At 35.8% G+C, this 17,791-nt stretch overlaps 1 protein-coding gene across 10 annotated transcripts in view; it reads right to left on the bottom strand.

Annotated features, from left to right (window-relative positions):
- METTL25 (methyltransferase like 25) overlaps nt 1-17,791 on the bottom strand; it is a 120,901-nt gene that overhangs the window by 85,363 nt on the left and 17,747 nt on the right. For all 10 annotated transcript variants that reach the window (XR_011534783.1, XR_011534786.1, XR_011534784.1 and 7 more), the window contains 3 exons: nt 17,518-17,624; nt 10,158-10,757; nt 7,466-7,613 (listed from right to left, as the gene is read on the bottom strand). Coding sequence is in view for 5 of the 10 variants with exons in the window: in XM_070600476.1 (XP_070456577.1) it covers nt 7,466-7,613; nt 10,158-10,757; nt 17,518-17,624 (855 nt within the window). In the remaining 5 variants the exon portion in view is untranslated. The remainder of the gene's footprint in view (nt 1-7,465; nt 7,614-10,157; nt 10,758-17,517; nt 17,625-17,791) is intronic.

Genomic DNA, 17,791 nt, shown 5'->3' with positions numbered 1-17,791 from the left:
AAAAGAAATAGGGTGGCAAGCAGCTTCCTTTTAAATAAGGTGCGCACATCATTTTAACTCACATTCTACTGGCTTGAACTTTGTCATATGCGAGATAAGTAGTCTAGCTGGGTGGCTGGGTGATGTTTACCCTGCTAAAACTAAGAGCGGTTATATTATTAAAAGGAAGAAAAGGACAATGGATACAACTACATTCTGTTATACATACAGTTGGCCCTCCATATCAACGGGTTTCACAACCATGGATAAGGAGAGCCGATTGTATTCATCATGCTACACCATTTTATTTATATAAGGGATTAAGGATCAGTGGATTTGGGGATCCGCAGGAGGTTTCTGGAACAAATCCCCTGTGGACACTAAGAGATGACCGTACATACTATTACATTCCCCACTCTCCTTTTCACTCCCTTCCAGTACCCTATTCATGCCTTAATATTATATACATGCACCCGCACGCGCGCGCACACACACACACACACACACACACACACACCCATGGCAGAGAATGCTAATTGCCTACCTAATACCTAGTTTTTCCTTCTTTGTTACTCATAGAATCTTGATTTCATTTGAAGCTGCAATGTGCCCTTCTAGAAGGTTACATTTCTCAGCCTTCTAGAGGTGGCCTATAAGGAAAGAAAGCTGTTGGGTAGAATTTTCAGGCAAGTTCTTCAAAGGATGCTGTCTCAGATGGGAAAAACACTTTCATCTTCATAATTCTTTCCATTTGGACTGTAATGGCTAGAGCAGTAGCAGCCATTATGCAACCATAAGTGAAAGGCCAATAAAACTGCAGACTTTGGCCCTCACACCCTTGAACCATATGAACCAATGTCAGGTACTATGTTACAGATTTTCTGGAAAAAAAGAGGAAAATAAATTCTATGTGATTATGCTAGAATAGTTCCATTTCCATGTATTTATATGTCTGTATTTATAAAAAGTTTCCCAAAATATGATCACTTGCACATAAAACAATCTCAAATTACTATACATGTTCAAAACTTTGCTCTGAAACTTGGTCCTTCCTTAGTGTTCCCTATCAAGTAAGTTGCACCACCAACTATCCAGTGGCTCAAAACAGAAACCTGACAATAGTCTTTGCCAATCCCTTCTCCTCTATCTCCCACTCCTCTAAACAATCTTAACTGTTTCAATTTCTTCTACTCCTGCTACAGCTACTCTAACTTTAGTTCCCATCTTTGTGGTCTCAACTTGTAAGAGTACTTGCTATGAGCCTCCCCTCTGGGTGTGCCTAAGAACACGTTTTATCATTTGTATTCTACCCCTGGTAGGGCTATGAAACCAGAGCTCAAGTTTGGCATGGTACACAAATACCACTGGTAGCTTCAGTGTTTCCATTTGTGAAACATACATTTGGTATATTTTAATCTGTAGGAATTCCAAGGGCCTGAATTTGGGAAGTATTCCCTCAAAAGGATTTGAATTTGCTTCTGCATAGAGCTGACTGGAGACTGCTTCGTCTCATTCAAGGTCGTGGCTTAGTACGGACTTTTCAGGTTTACCTCCCCTACCATGCAGGAGGTTCAACATCCGTCTCTAGATCCCAAAGTGACCAGCATTTGCCTCAAGACAACACTGTCTGCTACCTTACGGCTCACAGTTCCCTGCTCTCGTTTCAACTCCTCTTCCTCCCCTTCCCTTTCTCTCCTTTTAGTTTTCTGTTTTTGACTTTTCTTGATCCATGGAGATTTCCCTTATTTTCTGTGGACTCAGCAATGCTTTAAAAAATACCCTTTCTGATTTAGGCAGGATCTAGCTGAACGTAGCAGGAGAGTTCCTCAGAAATATCACATCTCCTACACTACCAGAAATGCAAGTTAAATACATGCCCTTTTGAAAAAAAAAAAAAAAACCATGACCATGTTTTATTCCTCTACATCCTGCAAACTTCTAGCATTAAAATCCCATAGCAGACAAACAGATTTGTTGAATAAAATATGCATTATATGAGATAGAAAATACTTACTGAAAAGACAGCAAGTGCATGCATTGTTGCAATGATGGGATTAACTCACTACTATTTACTTGATGTAGAAATTAGTCAGACCTTTTTATATGACAGAAGACAAGGTTTAATGCTGATATGAACTAGCTAAGATTGCCATATTACTATTATTTTTAATACCGCATACCGGACATCTGAAAGATCTCAAAATACAAGATAAGCTTATTTTTAAACAGCATGTTACATTTTCAAATAATATGCTCAACATACTTTCCTTCAACTTCCAGACTTCCCTTCAACTTTCCAGGTGAAGTATCTCTAAATTTAAAGCAATGAAAGCACTTGTTAATCTTCAAAGACAGTAAAGATGACTATATAAGTATCTAGCCTTCTCCCTTAAAATTCCTACTGGTGACATAAATTGAGAAACAATCTGCCGTAGAATAGGTATCACATGCCTTGACAAATTTCTGTTGTATACAGAAATGGCAGGACCAGACTGAAAGATACCACTAAAAGATGATCGGCAGCCCTTCCCTGGTTAAAAAAACAAAAGGCAATGGAGGTATTGATGCAAGCGTCACCTTACTGCTCTGGAACAACACATTAAGCCTGGGGGTAAACACGAAGGTGGGCTACAAGCTTTCAAGGGCTACACTATTTATATTTGGCTCTGAAGATCTGCAGTATTTGGAGGGCGCTAATAATACCAGAAGACTCCCTGGCATTGGGCGGGGAAGAGGTGGGGAAAGACCAAGCATACAGCTGTGCCCTGACAAGGGCTGCTCCTGGCAGGGGCTCCTCGTAAGGTCAGGGAAGAAGCTCTATGAAACCACCTGATGTGACTCTCTAGGGTCCCAGCTCTTTCTCTACTCCTCCTGCACTCTTAAGCCTCTGCGATGATCATATAAACTTACAAGAAAAGTAAAATGATCCTTTATCCCTCAGTCTGGGCCTGAAGGATTCAGTTGAGAGCACTACACCAATTTCTGACAGAATACATAGTAGGCAGAGAGAAACCTCTCTTAGGCTGAACCAACACATACAGATGACCAAGTCCAGAGGCAGAAAAAAAAGTGATGGCCCTGCTGTCTTGCATTCAGTTTTAAGAGCAAAAAACATTTTTTCCTAGAAAAAGATATGCTCTTCATGACTCACAGGTAAGAACTGCGTTTCATATCCATTCCTAAATAAATGGAATTACCATAACCAATTTAGATTGAGTCACCTATTTCTGAGGCTATAGATGGGCTCAACCCTCCCAATAACCGACGCCTGAACAAAATCAAAGTTCAGTGAGTAAGGAATAAGAGACGTATGAATCTCAATGGGTGACTAGTAGTGTTTCCTAGAGTGCATTTCTATCTTTATGGGAAAAACAACTAAAAGAATGTCTCTCTCCAACTTCTAAGGGAAGAAATAATATAAGTATTTCAAATTAATTATGATAATCAATATTAAGTCAAAACACTGAAACAAGTCAAGCTTGGGAAAATATATATATTCTATAAAGCACTGCAATAAAACTGTTTCTGGTATTTCTTGTTCTCCTAGGAACCACTGGCTCATAATGTATAAATATTTAAAAGTAGTTTTTAAAACATATGGTATAACTTCAGTATTCATAATGGCTCAGAGAGCTTTGAGGTATTTTTGAAAACTGACATTCATGACAGACCACCTCTACGGTCTACCACAGCGTATTGGGTAAACATATTCATGTAAAACACATATTGTTTACATAATGTAGTACATATCACCATAAAAAGTTGCAGTGTACATACCAGATTTTTCTACTATGCTATGTTGGACTATTAATAACTCAAATTTACATCCCAAAGGGCAACACTGCCCCAATTCAAACTTAAAAACAGCTGTGCAAACAAAGTGAGGGTGAGGGGCAGGTGTGTATGATATGAAGGGAGAGACACATGACACACTTGACCATTCAGAGATATAACTCCACAGAACCAGTGCTAAGATATACGACAAGAAATATGGTAACCTTGTGCATGGAAACCCCTCAACCTGTAAGTTAGTTAGTTTAATATAATGATTAAACTGTATAGTGGTGGATTTCTATTTTAGTAAGGAATACTAGAACTATATAGTACATGTTGCATATACAAAATAAGACTACATCCGTGTTCCATCTCTCCAAATAGTCACTGCTAAATAGTCTAGAACAAATTCTGTTTGCCGTTGTCTGCTTCCACTCACACACATAAACACGCATGCACATATGCTCATCGATAAAGTCAAGCTGTCAAAATTCTAGTGGTACACATAATAATTATCTTGGACATTCCTTGTTTGTTCTAGGTTTTCCCCTTGATTTTGTCTAGTTTCTAACCTTTAACTTTATTGTACATTTATGGCTCGGTTTCCTGCCATATTCCCAGGTTTTCATTCTGAGCTCTATACTTCAAGGACTTTTCTTCACTTAATTACTCTAGCTTTGTGCACTCTGGACCTTTATTTACCCTCCTGGACCCTTCTGGATTCAGTCTTTGGTTTGGATCTGCAAACCAGCATGTGAGTAGAATGCAGCATGTGAGTAGAATGCACCTAAGTCTCTGTATGGGAGAGGCTGAAATAACTATAAATAATCTTGAATATATTGCTACAAATCATCCTCTAGAGTTCTGTACCTCTTCTCATGGAACCATAATACACACTTTGTTTTCATCTATGCTGTTCATCAGAATTACCTACAGAGCTTCTTAAAAATACGTATATTCAAGTCTAATTCCTGGAGATTGTAATTCAGAAGTTCAGAAGCAGGTCCCAGGCATCATATACTGAAAGGATCATATTTGATTCAGCTAGGCAGCCAGAGTTGAGAAACACTGCTACAAAATCTGCAGGAGATGATTCATATCTTCTCTCTTTTACTACAGCCAAGATAAGGAAAGAAAAATGGAGACAGGGATGTGGGAAAGAGAGGAGGGAGAGAGTTCCCTCTGACATCTGGTTTTTGAGATGAGAAAATGTGGCAGTCCAAAGTTAGGCAAAACTGCAACACAAACCAGGGCTGCTTTTATTATTCCTATTACTTATTTTTCTACATTTTTCCCCTATCTTTTGGCTTTCCAACTCTTTTCTTGACTTCCAAAGTATTTGAAGGTACTCATGTTGCATACATCTCCACCTATTTCGTCATATCACTCAGTCCTGTTTCTTCCTGCTTATTCTTTGCTTTCCCGACAAGCAAAACTCCCAGCCCTCTGTCCACTTCAGGTCTCTATGAGGAAACCAAGTAACACTAAGACAGTACTGTTAGCTTTCGCCACTTAAGCCTGGTATTGTTTACCTGATAACCTATATTTTTGACAGGAAGAATGACTGTCAAAATGAATGACTTCTCAATGAATTGACTCTGCCTATAAGGAGGGAAAATGAGAGTTTGGAGCTGCCAGTCACTGTTGTAACCAACATTTCCAAAGCTTTTTCTTGCCTGAGTCCTGGGGCCAAAAATGTCCCATCAACTCAGTGAACAATGGCAACTTCCACTCTAGAGAGGAGAAGGCAAACTGCCTTTTCCCAGGCAGGATTCAAGTTCAGTGCCTGAGAATCTGTTAATTGAGAGGCTTCCATTGCCAGGGTGTGAACACTTGGAGTTATTTCATTCAACTAATTTCCCCAGCAGAATCAAAGATTATTTTATGAATGATTAAGTGCTAAATAAACAAACTATGAGAACCAAGGAGAGATTCTGGGGAAATGGGTTATGGGTGAAACTGAAATGAAAAAATGGAAGTCTCATTCACTCTAAAAATTGCCCCTTTCTACCCACCGAAATGAACATTAGGATTCTCATTATCACTATTCCTGAGAAAGATACAAGGATGAATAGGATGGGAGAAAAGACAATAAAAAAGAGAAGCAGTGACTATGAAAGGCAATGAGAAGGAAACCTGATTTTAAACATTTATCATTCATGCCTTTATTTATTCTGTGTGCAGCACCCTTCCCACTTTGCCTGATTTACTTCTACTGAGCTTTCAGGACATAGTGAGTATCACCACATCGGGAACAGACCCTCAACCCCCGCCCCCACACCACAGACTGAGCTACACCCTATTCTGCTGTAAGATAACACAGATACAATACTTTGTCTTATAGCACTTACTACACTATTTTGAAACTAACATTTGAGGATTAGAAACAAAGAGGAACACTGGTGGCATTCACTCTATTTCGCAAAAACCTTTCCCAGTTCTAAGAATTCTCTCTCTTTCACTCATATTTCAGTAGAATTATACAATCATAATTTTTATCTCTTGCATGACTAAATAAAAAATAATCAAAATCTCATATTCATTTGTGATTAAAAACTGAGAAAAAGAGCAAACAATACCATCCATATGCACATAATTTCCTGACCTAAAAATTCTTAGTAAGGAACACTGGATGTTGATAGAGACTTCATTAAACTAATAAAAAAGAAAACTGGTTTTCTATTTTTGCAATTTTTTTTTTAGAGCATGTATTTGCCATAGTAAATCATATTGCTTTTTTTTCTTTTTTTAAGGTATGCTTTCTGGTGAGGAAGATTAGTCCTAAGCTAACTTCTGTTGACAATCTTCCTCTTTTCTTTTTCTCCCCAAAGCCCCAGTAGATAGATGTATATCCTAGTTGTAAGCTCTTCTAGTTCTTATATGTGGGATGCCACCACAGCATGGCCTGATGAGTGGCGTGTAGGTCTGTGCCCAGGATCTGAACTGGTGAACCTCAGGCCGCTGAAGCAGAGCACACAAACTCAACCACTATGCCACTGGGCCAGCCCTGCAAACTGCTAATACTAATAGACTAAATAACAATTAATCTGAACCAGAAGTTTGAAACCATATCTAAAAGATATAAGAAATAAAATGATGAAACAGAGGCATTTCAGGAGCTGCTCTGGATGAAGGGTTGTGGGTGCTTCAAGTTCTGTTCATGTACTCTGTCCTTTGCTCCTCAGGTACCTTCTCAGCCCAGAGAGCACAGTTTGAATACTATTATTTTAATGCAATTGCAGAGTTTTGCAGCTTTTTAAAATCATAGTACACTGACTCTTCAAAATTCAGTAAGGAACTTTTTGGGGGAGAAATATCAATATTCCTTACAAAATGGAGAAGGCTTTGGATGAAAGCAAACCCTACAGCTCTATATTCCTGACAAAATAACTCAGCTTTACTATCTTAGTAAATGTGTATCTTGCAAGTATTTTTAAACAGAAGTTCTCTAAAACATATACCACATAAAATTTTCACAGATTTGCAGTTTTAAGCATTCATTAAGATCATTTTATGACCAAAGAAACTAAAATAAAATACATAAGGTGATAGTGCATCAAATTTTATTTGACGTAACATTAAGATTGCAAGAATATCAGATATCTCAGATGTTAATTCAAAATGAAAATAATGTCAACAAAAAAGAGGGAGAGATAGAAAGCAGCCATTAGGCTCAAATAAAGAAAATGACAAGATATGGAGAACTTTGTACCTTTAGGCGGGTTTTCAAATTCTTCAGATAAGAGGTGGTAACAACAACCCACACTGCAAACTCCCTTGATTTCAGACTTGGAAGTAAATATTCGCAGAGTATTTGGAGCAAGATCACCACAAGTATGTAGACCTACCATCAAACAATTCTTTAAAAATAAGAAGAAAAAATAAATTTTGGCAATTAGAAGGAAGGCTAAAAAAACCCATTTCAGGTGAAGATTTTAAAAGTTCATTAGTATATGTAGAGGTTTTCAAAATCATCAAATTCTACCTAGAAAGGATTGTTTTTTATTTTCATAACAAATAATTATTTCCTTTGTAGGCAAATTGACCGTGATCTTTTATCACAACTGACATACTTTTGAGTTGATTTTCTAGTGTTCTTGGTTACTTATCCATTTGGATTTTCTCTGATCTCTTTTATAATTATTATTTGCTTAACAACTAGCCAAAGTAAAGGTTGGACCAATAAAATATAGCATGCATTACTAGGACAAATTTGCGACCTGAGACACATTTATAATTTACCAGTCAATTTTTTAATTCACTTCTTCACAAACTGCCCGTGAAAACTTATCAAACATTGTCATAAAAAACAAATAAGTGGGGCTAAGTTGGCATTTCTACTCCAATACCAAAAAAATTTACTTAGTTGCTTCATTGCATCAAATATGGCAATATTAATTTTAATATAAAAATTTTTGTTCTAAATTTTATAACATGAATTTTATATAAAAATTCTCTTATAAAAAGTTTCTTCTAATCACCCAAAGCCTAATTTAAATGTATACACACAGAGAATGGGTAAAGATGCACACACTCACAGAACCTTGATCAATACACCAGTTTTGTTTTAACTCTTCAGTGCCTTAATTTCCTCATCTGTAAAATGAAGATAATAACAGTACCTCACCCTAAAGGATGGTTGCAAGACTTAAATAAGTTAATACTGGTAAACGATCTAGTACAACCTCTGGCACACAATAAAATTCAGTAAATGATTTCTATTCTTATCATCATCATCATCATGTTATTATAAATTCAAAATAACAGACATATTAAGTTGTGAATCAAGTATATTTTTATAACTATCTTCAAAACAAATACAATTGTTTCATTTATTTTACTAAAAAAGTTACTTTAGCCTATACAATCTACACATAAAGCAGAGCGGAAGTCTAATCTTTCTAAAGAAAAAAATTGTTCCTGTAAGTAGCTTTGACCTGATAGAACATTCAGTTCCTTCAACCAGAATTCTCTACAAAGCACACATTTTGGAGTGTTGTGCAACTATTTTTTCTTGATGATTGGGTAGGTTTTATTTAGATGTTACAATGTTATAAATAAAAAGGAATTCAGAGAGGAAGACTTTATTGCTAATTAAGAGGAGAACAACAGAGGTATAAACCTCTCTTTACACTTAGCTTAGCTCTACCTAAAGATAATATAAGAACATTTAATCTCATTCTTTACTGTATTTAGCATATAAAATTAGTTAATAATATTAGCAGGTGGCAGATAAAAATATGCAATCACCATATTATCCTAATACTAAAATATTTAAGTAATGTATGTGTGTATTGTGAGGTGAGGAGGGGACAGGAGGTATTGGCTAATCCTGGTTATTAAATCGCTAATTCACTATAGGATCCAAAAACATTCTTCTGGTATATCTTGTATTAGATAGATTCTTATAAAAGTTTCCATACAGATTTGATCATATACTTTCCTCAAGACTTTGAAAAATATAAATATATGATAATAAGCACTAAAAATTTATATTTTTTGAAGTTAGGTTAAAGTAATTGGGGTTGTTTAACCCTAAGAGAATGTTAAGATATAAGCTAATTACTGATCTCATACATAGGAAAAACAATTAATGAAGATTAACCAGTTTCCCTTAATTAGTGGAATCCAAAATTATCTCAGAAAAAGAAAAATGTCCTCTTCTAAAATGACAAAACACTAGTCAGCTACCAAACAAGGATTTTAATTTATAAAGAACTCTGGTATCTTTCATTTATTCAATTCTTTAGGGAAGGATTTCTGAAAATTTTAACAAGAGTAGAATATCACAACTTCAAAAGCTACTTTGTTTTTTAAGACAATGAATGAGGCCAAATGATTTCTAGAAGCTCCTCTACACTATAGTTTTAACATAAAATGTTGCCTTTCTCTTACATAATCTGACATACTTGTAGTTTAGAAAAAGTTCAAATTCTTTAAGAATACTCAGAAGCTACTCTTGCTCAAGAAAACTGCACATTTGGTTACCAAGGCTAGCATTAAACATAATATTGCCCTAGATACCTCTTTACCTCAAATTTAAGAGTTTTATGTAAGTTTTCTCAGATTGGAATTTTAACAATCCCTAAACTGCATAATGAGAACTTAGCTTACTAGTTTTCGTGTTAGTACTGATGTTTGATTTAGGAAGCTCGAAATGAGTGGGGGGCACTCTCTTCTGGAAAACTGTAATTGTCAGATTGTCAGACTGTACTCTTGTCAGATTTTGATAGCGGGGGGAAGCATGAAAGCCTGCATCCAATTTTATTTTCTTGGTCCTTCAGATTAATGTAATCAAATAAGATATGCAGGTTAAGTAAGCTACTATTAAATTTAATTCTATGTCTTAGAGCATTTTTATAAATCAATTTAAATCAAATTAAGGAATTCAAAAGCGCAATCACCTCCAGATCTTTAATAATATCATTTAGGTCTGAGTCAGCAGTGATAAACGATGTTAAAGGTGAATATATATTTGATTCATTTGACTTCGATGTTGTTTTTCTTCTCTCTTTATTTGCTTCAGACATTTTTCTCTTAGGTATCCGGCATGAAGAAGTAGGTTCTATGGCATTAATAGGCAAAAGGTCTATAAGAGAAAATGCATTTCCAAAACACAAATTGTCTTCTTGATGTGAATGAACATGTAGGTTTTCCATTTGTTTTCTGATGTTAGAAATTACAGAGCCTGAAAAATCTGGCAAAAAATCTGAGGTACACTTCTCTTCTTGATTCGCGGGACTGCTGTCACAATCTCCCTCAATATCTGCTTTACAGTTAATTCCATCTTGCACTTTCCTTTCTTTTGCCATTTTTAACACCAGTCCATTGACATCTAATTTTGACCGAGTATGATAGACTTTCCAATGTTTCTTCAATTTCCTGTTTCTCTCCTCAGCTCCATGAGTATTGGTATTTGAGGAATCGATTCCATAAACTTTTAACCCATACTTCAAAGACAAAAAGGAGCTTAGGTAGCCTTTTCCAGAACCCAGGTCAATTACCTAAAGTAAGAAAAAGAGAATGAACTAAAGGATTTTAGGCAGACGGTAACAGAAAGCATTCTTGATATTTTTTTTTAAAAAGCAACTAAACAAATGGTTGTATAATTTATACAACCTGTTATGTTTGTTTTTTATTTTTTTGATTTCTATTAAAAACCAACCACTCTCATAATTTTTATTCAGCATTTGAAAAGAGGTTCTAGGTAGTGTAATAAGTAAAGGAAAAGATGTAAAAGACATAAATATTGGAAATAAAACTGTCTTTCTTCATAGATGACATGACTGTTTCTGTAGAAAATTTCTGAAGAATATTTAAAAAACTAACAGAACTGTTAAGTGAATTTAGCAATGTGTCAGAATAAAGGATCATTAGAAATTAATAATGAATCCTGAGAACATATACAAGATAGTAGCAAAGAACAATTAGGAAATACAATTGAAAACCAATTGAATTAAGATAGCATAAAAATAGAATATCTTGGAATAAATTTAACAAAGGTTGTGCAAGACTTTTACACTGTAAACTATAAAACACTCCAAACAAAAAATTTAAAAGCTCTAAATAAAGACATACCATGTTCATGAAATAGCAGACTCAATATTAAGATGGCAATTCTCTCAAACTGACATAAAGATTTAATGCCATCCTAATCAAAATCGCAGCAGGGTTTTTTAAAGAAATTGACAAGCATATATTACAATTTATATGGAAAGGTAAAGTACCTAGAATAACCAACTTTGAAAAAGAATAGGGTTGGAGGATTTACACTGATTCAGGAATCAACATACAACTACAGTTATCAAAACAGTGCAATGTTGGCATAAAAACAGACATAAAAATCAATGGAAAAGAATAGAGTCCAGAAAGTGACCCATACTTATACAGGCAACTGATTTTTGACAAAACAGCTAAGGTAATTCAATGGAGAAGATGGTCTTTTCAACAAATGGTGCTGTTATAACTGAAAGTCTGTATGGAAAAACATGAACTTTGCCTGTCTCATGCTAAATACAAAAATTAATTAAATGTGGATCACAGATCTAAATGTAATAGTAAAAACTATTAACTTCTGGAAGAAAACAGGAGAAAATCTTTGTGACATTGAGAGGGACAAAGATTTCTTAAGTAGGACATGAAAAACATGAACTACAAAAGATATAACTGAAAAAACAGATTTCATTAAAATTAAAACTTTTGCTAGTCAAAAAGGAAAAGAAATATTTGCAAAACATATATCTGACAAATGGTTTGTATCCTATATAAAGAACTCTTACAACTCAATAAGATGACAAGCAACCAATTAAAAAACAAGCAAAATATCTGAACATACACTTCACAAAAGAAGACACAAGATGGCCAATATGAAAAGATGCCCAGCATCACTGATCATCAGGGAAATGCAAACTAAAAGCATAATGAGATACACACAAATGTAAAATGGTACAGGCACTTTGGAAAACATTGGCAGTTTACCATAAAGTTAAAACACTCACTTACTATATCACTTACAAATCCCATTCCGGGCTATTTACCCAAGAGAAATGGAAAAATGTCCAAACAAGGTCTTGTACGTGAATATTAATAGCAGCCCCAAAAATGGTAAGAATTCAAATGTCCATCAACTAGTGAATGGAAAACAAATTGTGGTACATCCATATTACGGCATATCATCCAGCAATAAGGAGGAACAAAGAGTACACACGCACAACATTGATGTCTCTGAAAAGCTATGTGCTAAAGGAAAGAAGTCATCATAAAAATCTACATATTATTTGATTCCATTTATACGATGTTCCAGAAAAGTCAAAATTACAGGCAGAACAGCTGTTCCTTGAGAATGGAGGAGGAAATATCTTGCAAAAGGGCATGAGGAAAATTTTTATGGGGAGAGAAATATTTTTAATTAAAGTGGTGGTTACACAACTGCATACAATTACCAAATTCATCAAATTGTACACCTAGAATTGGTGAATATGGAAATTATACCTCAACAGCACTAAAAATGACAGGAGAAAGAAAAACTTAGCAAGATTGTTATTGTACTGCCATGTCACTTCATAAGCAATAAATGGACAATTACAGAAATACTATCAAAAGAAATCATTATCTAATCTTATTATATCTATCTTTAATTCCTAAAATCATTAAACCCTCACATAAGTATGAGCCACTCAAGGGAACATTCCTACATTTGAAGTAATGTATGTCATTAATTAAATCCTTGAAAATTTCAGCGCTGGCAATTCAAGTAGTTCATAGGTAAGACTCAACAAATAATGTCCCCTAAATAAGTGACTAGCCTACAACTAATTCTCTATACCCCTTTTTTATGTTAATCTCTGGGCTAGGAATTGTGGGAAATACAGAAGCATTTTATATCTTGATTTTAAGGAACCATAATCTAACTGAAGATATCATACTCATACTTATGAATACAAGGGCTATACAGTAGAAACTCTATTATCAATTCTCCCGTATCACAATCTCCAGAGAAAGCAAAGCTCTCTCTTCCTTTCCTTCTACAAGACATACTCACTGATGCCAATAACAAGCTTAAGGCTGGCAACAAGTGGGTTGCTTGCAAGCACCAGCACATTTGTTTCTGCCAATTCAGATGTTTTGTTACCAAGACATAACTGAGTTTGTTCCCAAATCTATGACAATTCCACTTGTGAATCAGAAAAATTCTGGCTGCAAGTAACAGAACATTAAATTTTGAACAACGAAAAAAATTCACCTTACTTAAAAAATCTGGTAGTAAAGTCGAACCATGCAGAAGCTCAACCACATACAGCCTTTGGGCCATCTTATTTGTAATCCTTCCGGCTGCAAGATGCTATAGAAACTCTAAGAATCATGTCTTCACAATATAATATCTAAAATCTTTTCAGTAATGGGCAAATTTTCCTAGAAAATCTGTCAGCCAACTTTAACTTGTCTCTTATTCACCCAGCTTGACTTTTATCACCCTCCAAATTGTCCTTTAGTAACACATGTAGTAGTGTTACAATAGAATGAAAAACTCTGTGCAATTAAAAGTTAAATAAGCCACACAACTTTTTGCTTTCAAACTATCTGGTCTGAATAGCAAAATCTCCACCATCTTGGTCAACTACACCTTATTCACAAGTCTTTTCCTTCCTGGATCATCCTGTAGACCTGAAGACAGAGGAGGCACCAGTTCAATGCTTGGCGGGGGCTATCTTCCTAGTTCCCTAATTCTGTTTAGGAGGATTTCCCACATATCTCACATAAACATTGTTACACACAGTGGTTACATTTCTTAGTAGTCTGAGTATGGCACTATACTTCAGAAAGAAGAGTTATATTTTGTTGAATGACCTGGAGATCTGCCATTCTAGGCTAATCACTTTCAAATTTATAACTCCAGTATGGAATTCTCCCATGAACTTCATACTCATATATCCAAAAGTCTACCTAACATTTCGACTTGAATTCTAATAAGCATTTCATATTTAACATGTTCAAAACTAAGTTCTTGATATTCTCTGTAAAACCTGGCCCTCCCACAATCTTCTCCATCACAGTTAGTGATCTCTCCATACTTCCAGGTGGAGAATAGGACTCAGTTCTTTCTCTTATACCCTCCAACCGATTTGTGAGCAAACCCACGATCTTACCAAGGGTACTTCATACCAACTGCTCCCTGAGGCTGGCTTACTCCAACAGCCTTCCTGGCCTCCCTGCTCCCACCTTTCTCCCCTTGAGTCTATAACAAAGTTTGATCATACCATTCCTCCTGGTACAATCTCTCATCACCTCTCTAATCTTATCTCCTGATACTAACCTCCTTTGTTAACTGGGTTTCTTGCCTCAACTCTGGAAGCTCATGATCAGGTAGGAGCTAATTTCTGAAAAGAACCAGCTTGAATGTCTACAAACAAAGACTGGTGAAGAATGCAAAGACAGTGGAAGTATTTGCTTCAAAACCCTTCTCAAAACAGCAGCCAGACTGCCCCAGTGGCTTCCCAACTCATTCAGGATACAAGCCCAAATCACCACAATGGCCTCAAAGATGCTACAACTCCATGACTTGCCTTCCACCACTGCAACTTCAGCTCCTGCTTCACTGCCCTCACCCTCTCCACTGGGTTCCTGGCTGTTTCAAGAACACAGCAAGCATATTCCTACTTCAGGGCCATTCCCTCTATCTGAAAAGTTTTGCACCCAGATATTCTGATGGATAACTCTCTAACCTCCTGAAGGAGGTCTTAAGTCAAGTGCTACCTATACAACGAGGTCTTACTTGCCCCTTCCTTCCTAATCAAAAATTTTAATCTCCCATCCCTGAATTAGCAACTTCCTTTCATTTTATTTATTTTTTCTCTTTAAAGTGTATCAACATATCCAATAAAATATACTTATAATTGTTTTATTATCTACCTCTCCTCATTAGAATATAAATGGCACAAGGGCAAAGATTCATTTTGTTTTGTTCACGACTATATCTTCAGTATCTATAACAGTGCCTGACACACAGTAGGAGCTAAAGAAATATTTGTTAAATGAATGCATGCATGCAAGTATGAATCAATGAACACATTTTAGAAATAAAAATTAAGATGCCTTGGTAATGTGAATGAGAGAAGCAAAGGGTTTTGGCATGTAGGGAGCAATATAGTTGATGCAAAAATGAATTGTGGTTTTTTTCTTCTCTAGTTCTTTATGGTCACTAGTAAAGTCAAGTATTTCAGAATCTGGGTTTCCAGACATCCCCATGAAATTTGTATTTATTAAATCTTCATTTTAAAAGAAAAGTAGTACATATATAATACATTTTAAACTTAACTACTGTGAGAATCAAATATTGCTATTAAGTGATTTCAAGAGAAAGACCTTGTAAGTCTTTATTTTAGGTTATTTTTATCACTAGGAACAATCTCCATTGCTATGAAAAAGGTTCACTTAAAGCAGGTCTAACATGATATGTTAAGCTACTTAAAAAATTTTCTCTGCAATTTAGAAATAAATCTGCCTTATTCATTTAAAGTTACTTAGTACTATGTAATATTTCATATAAATAAAAGAATAAATGTAGTCAAAATATAAAGTTACAAAGCACAACAATAAATACCCCTTATTTCAGTTTGGGTTACCACAGAGCAGATTCTACACCAAAGATTTAAGAGACTTATTTGGGAGGTGAAAGGAATACCGGTAGGGAAGTACAGAAGAGAAAAAGAGAAAGGAAGGCAGCCCAATAAAAGGAGTGTTATTAAGCAAGATACCACTTTAGGCCAATTTGGCTTTAATCACACTCGGAAACTCTGAGAGCTAGTGTGAACACACGCCTCAGAAGGATCACACCTGAAATGTCAGTGAGTTGATGCATTTGTGTATCAACTTGTATCAATCATTGATTCAAGGCTGCTCACAGGGAGGAATTAATTCCCAGAGCTCAGATGCAGGCAGTGCCTTGCTTCAGCAGCCAGAGGAGACTCACAGGGACAGAACTGCAGATCTTGTCGGGTAGAAAGCGGGCTGCACCCCATGCAATGGTAAGGCCCAAGAGTATCTGGGTGAGGTCCCCACCAGCATCTGCTAGACCCATGAACCCACCAGCCACCCTCAGAACTGGAATATTAGTATTTCCACTGCATATAACAATGCTTTCCTTCCATATCCCATCTCCCTGCTTCCCCTACCACAGGTAACTACTCTCAAAGCATTTTTATGATTCCCTTGCTTCTTTAATAGTTTTGTGCATATATTTTTTTGCATTAAGAATATACCATTATTTTGCTTAAGAGCTGTTCAAAAATGGTATCATAAAATAGTCTTCTGTAAATTGCTTATTTTTCCCATTCAATTTTTCTTGCTAATATTCCTCTGTGTGATACGTATGGCTGTAGTTTGTTAAGATTTACTGTGTACTTGCTCCCTCCACTCCAGCTGAGTCTCACCGCCGGGGTGAGTCTGTTACTGATCCTGAGAGCATCGCTTAGGTATGGAGCACTGAAGAAAAGGCTGCAACTACTCCCTTAGCTCTCGCTTCTAGCTCCTACCCTAGAGATCCACTTTGCCAGAAGCGGCTCTGCATGCCTAGCCCAAGCTGTGATAGTTTTCTAATCATCCTCAAACTCTCCACAAGTCTGGAAGAATCCATGGAAAAGGTCCTAACACCTAATAAAAATTGAAGGAGAGAAAATCCTTCATTACCCCCATAGATGTTCTTGTAGGAATAAGAAAAATAACTTACTATTTTTATAGGCCAATGTAGGCAATCTTTGATTTTATTTTAACATCTGTTTTCAGACACTACCCTTCACAAAAGCTATTTTTCACAACAGGAATGCACTGTGATTCTGACACTATGAAAGAATCCAAGTTGTAAAATACAGTTTCGCGTTACTATAACGAGGCAGGTGCCCCAGACCACAACTTGGGAACACCTAGTGACAAACAATTCTGCAGAATGGCATCTTTATAATGCTGCCTCAAGTTGGAGTTCCTACAAATCAAAGAGAATTACCCTTCGCTTCTATCGACTCTGAAAAGAGTAAAATTTGTAGCAAAACGCTAATAGTAGTATCTTATTTTCAGAATCTTATAAATTTGTTATAAATACAAGGTAGTGGGAAGTGAGAGCGCATATTTAAAAGAGCTGACATATCTTACATCAACTGTTATTTAATGACATTTTAAAGGCTAGACAGTGATAGTAAAAAAGGAAATTTCAATGATACCAAAAAAATGGCAATAATTGTAACACCTGAAAATACAAGGAAATACTCTTACCTGTTTTATTCCACAGTACTCAGCAACACTGCTGATCACCTCTGACATTGCCTGAACTTCGTGAGATTTTTTCAAATTCATAAACTCATCTGGTTTCACATTTTCACCTCAACAAAAATAAAACAAAATTAAAATACTGCTATTAAAGAAAAAAATTTAACAAAAATCATCAGTTGATGTTCATGTTTTCTACAATTAAATATGAAAATGATATAGAGACCCTATTGTGGTATCTGTATGATAGATCTCTATTAGTTTAGCTGCTATGAATCAA

This window comes from Equus przewalskii, chromosome 29, assembly GCF_037783145.1.
Source record: "Equus przewalskii isolate Varuska chromosome 29, EquPr2, whole genome shotgun sequence".
NCBI classification, from domain to species: Eukaryota; Metazoa; Chordata; class Mammalia; order Perissodactyla; family Equidae; genus Equus; species Equus przewalskii.
The sequence above is the reverse complement of the archived record's forward strand: the minus strand, read 5'-3'. Positions and strand labels throughout refer to the sequence as shown.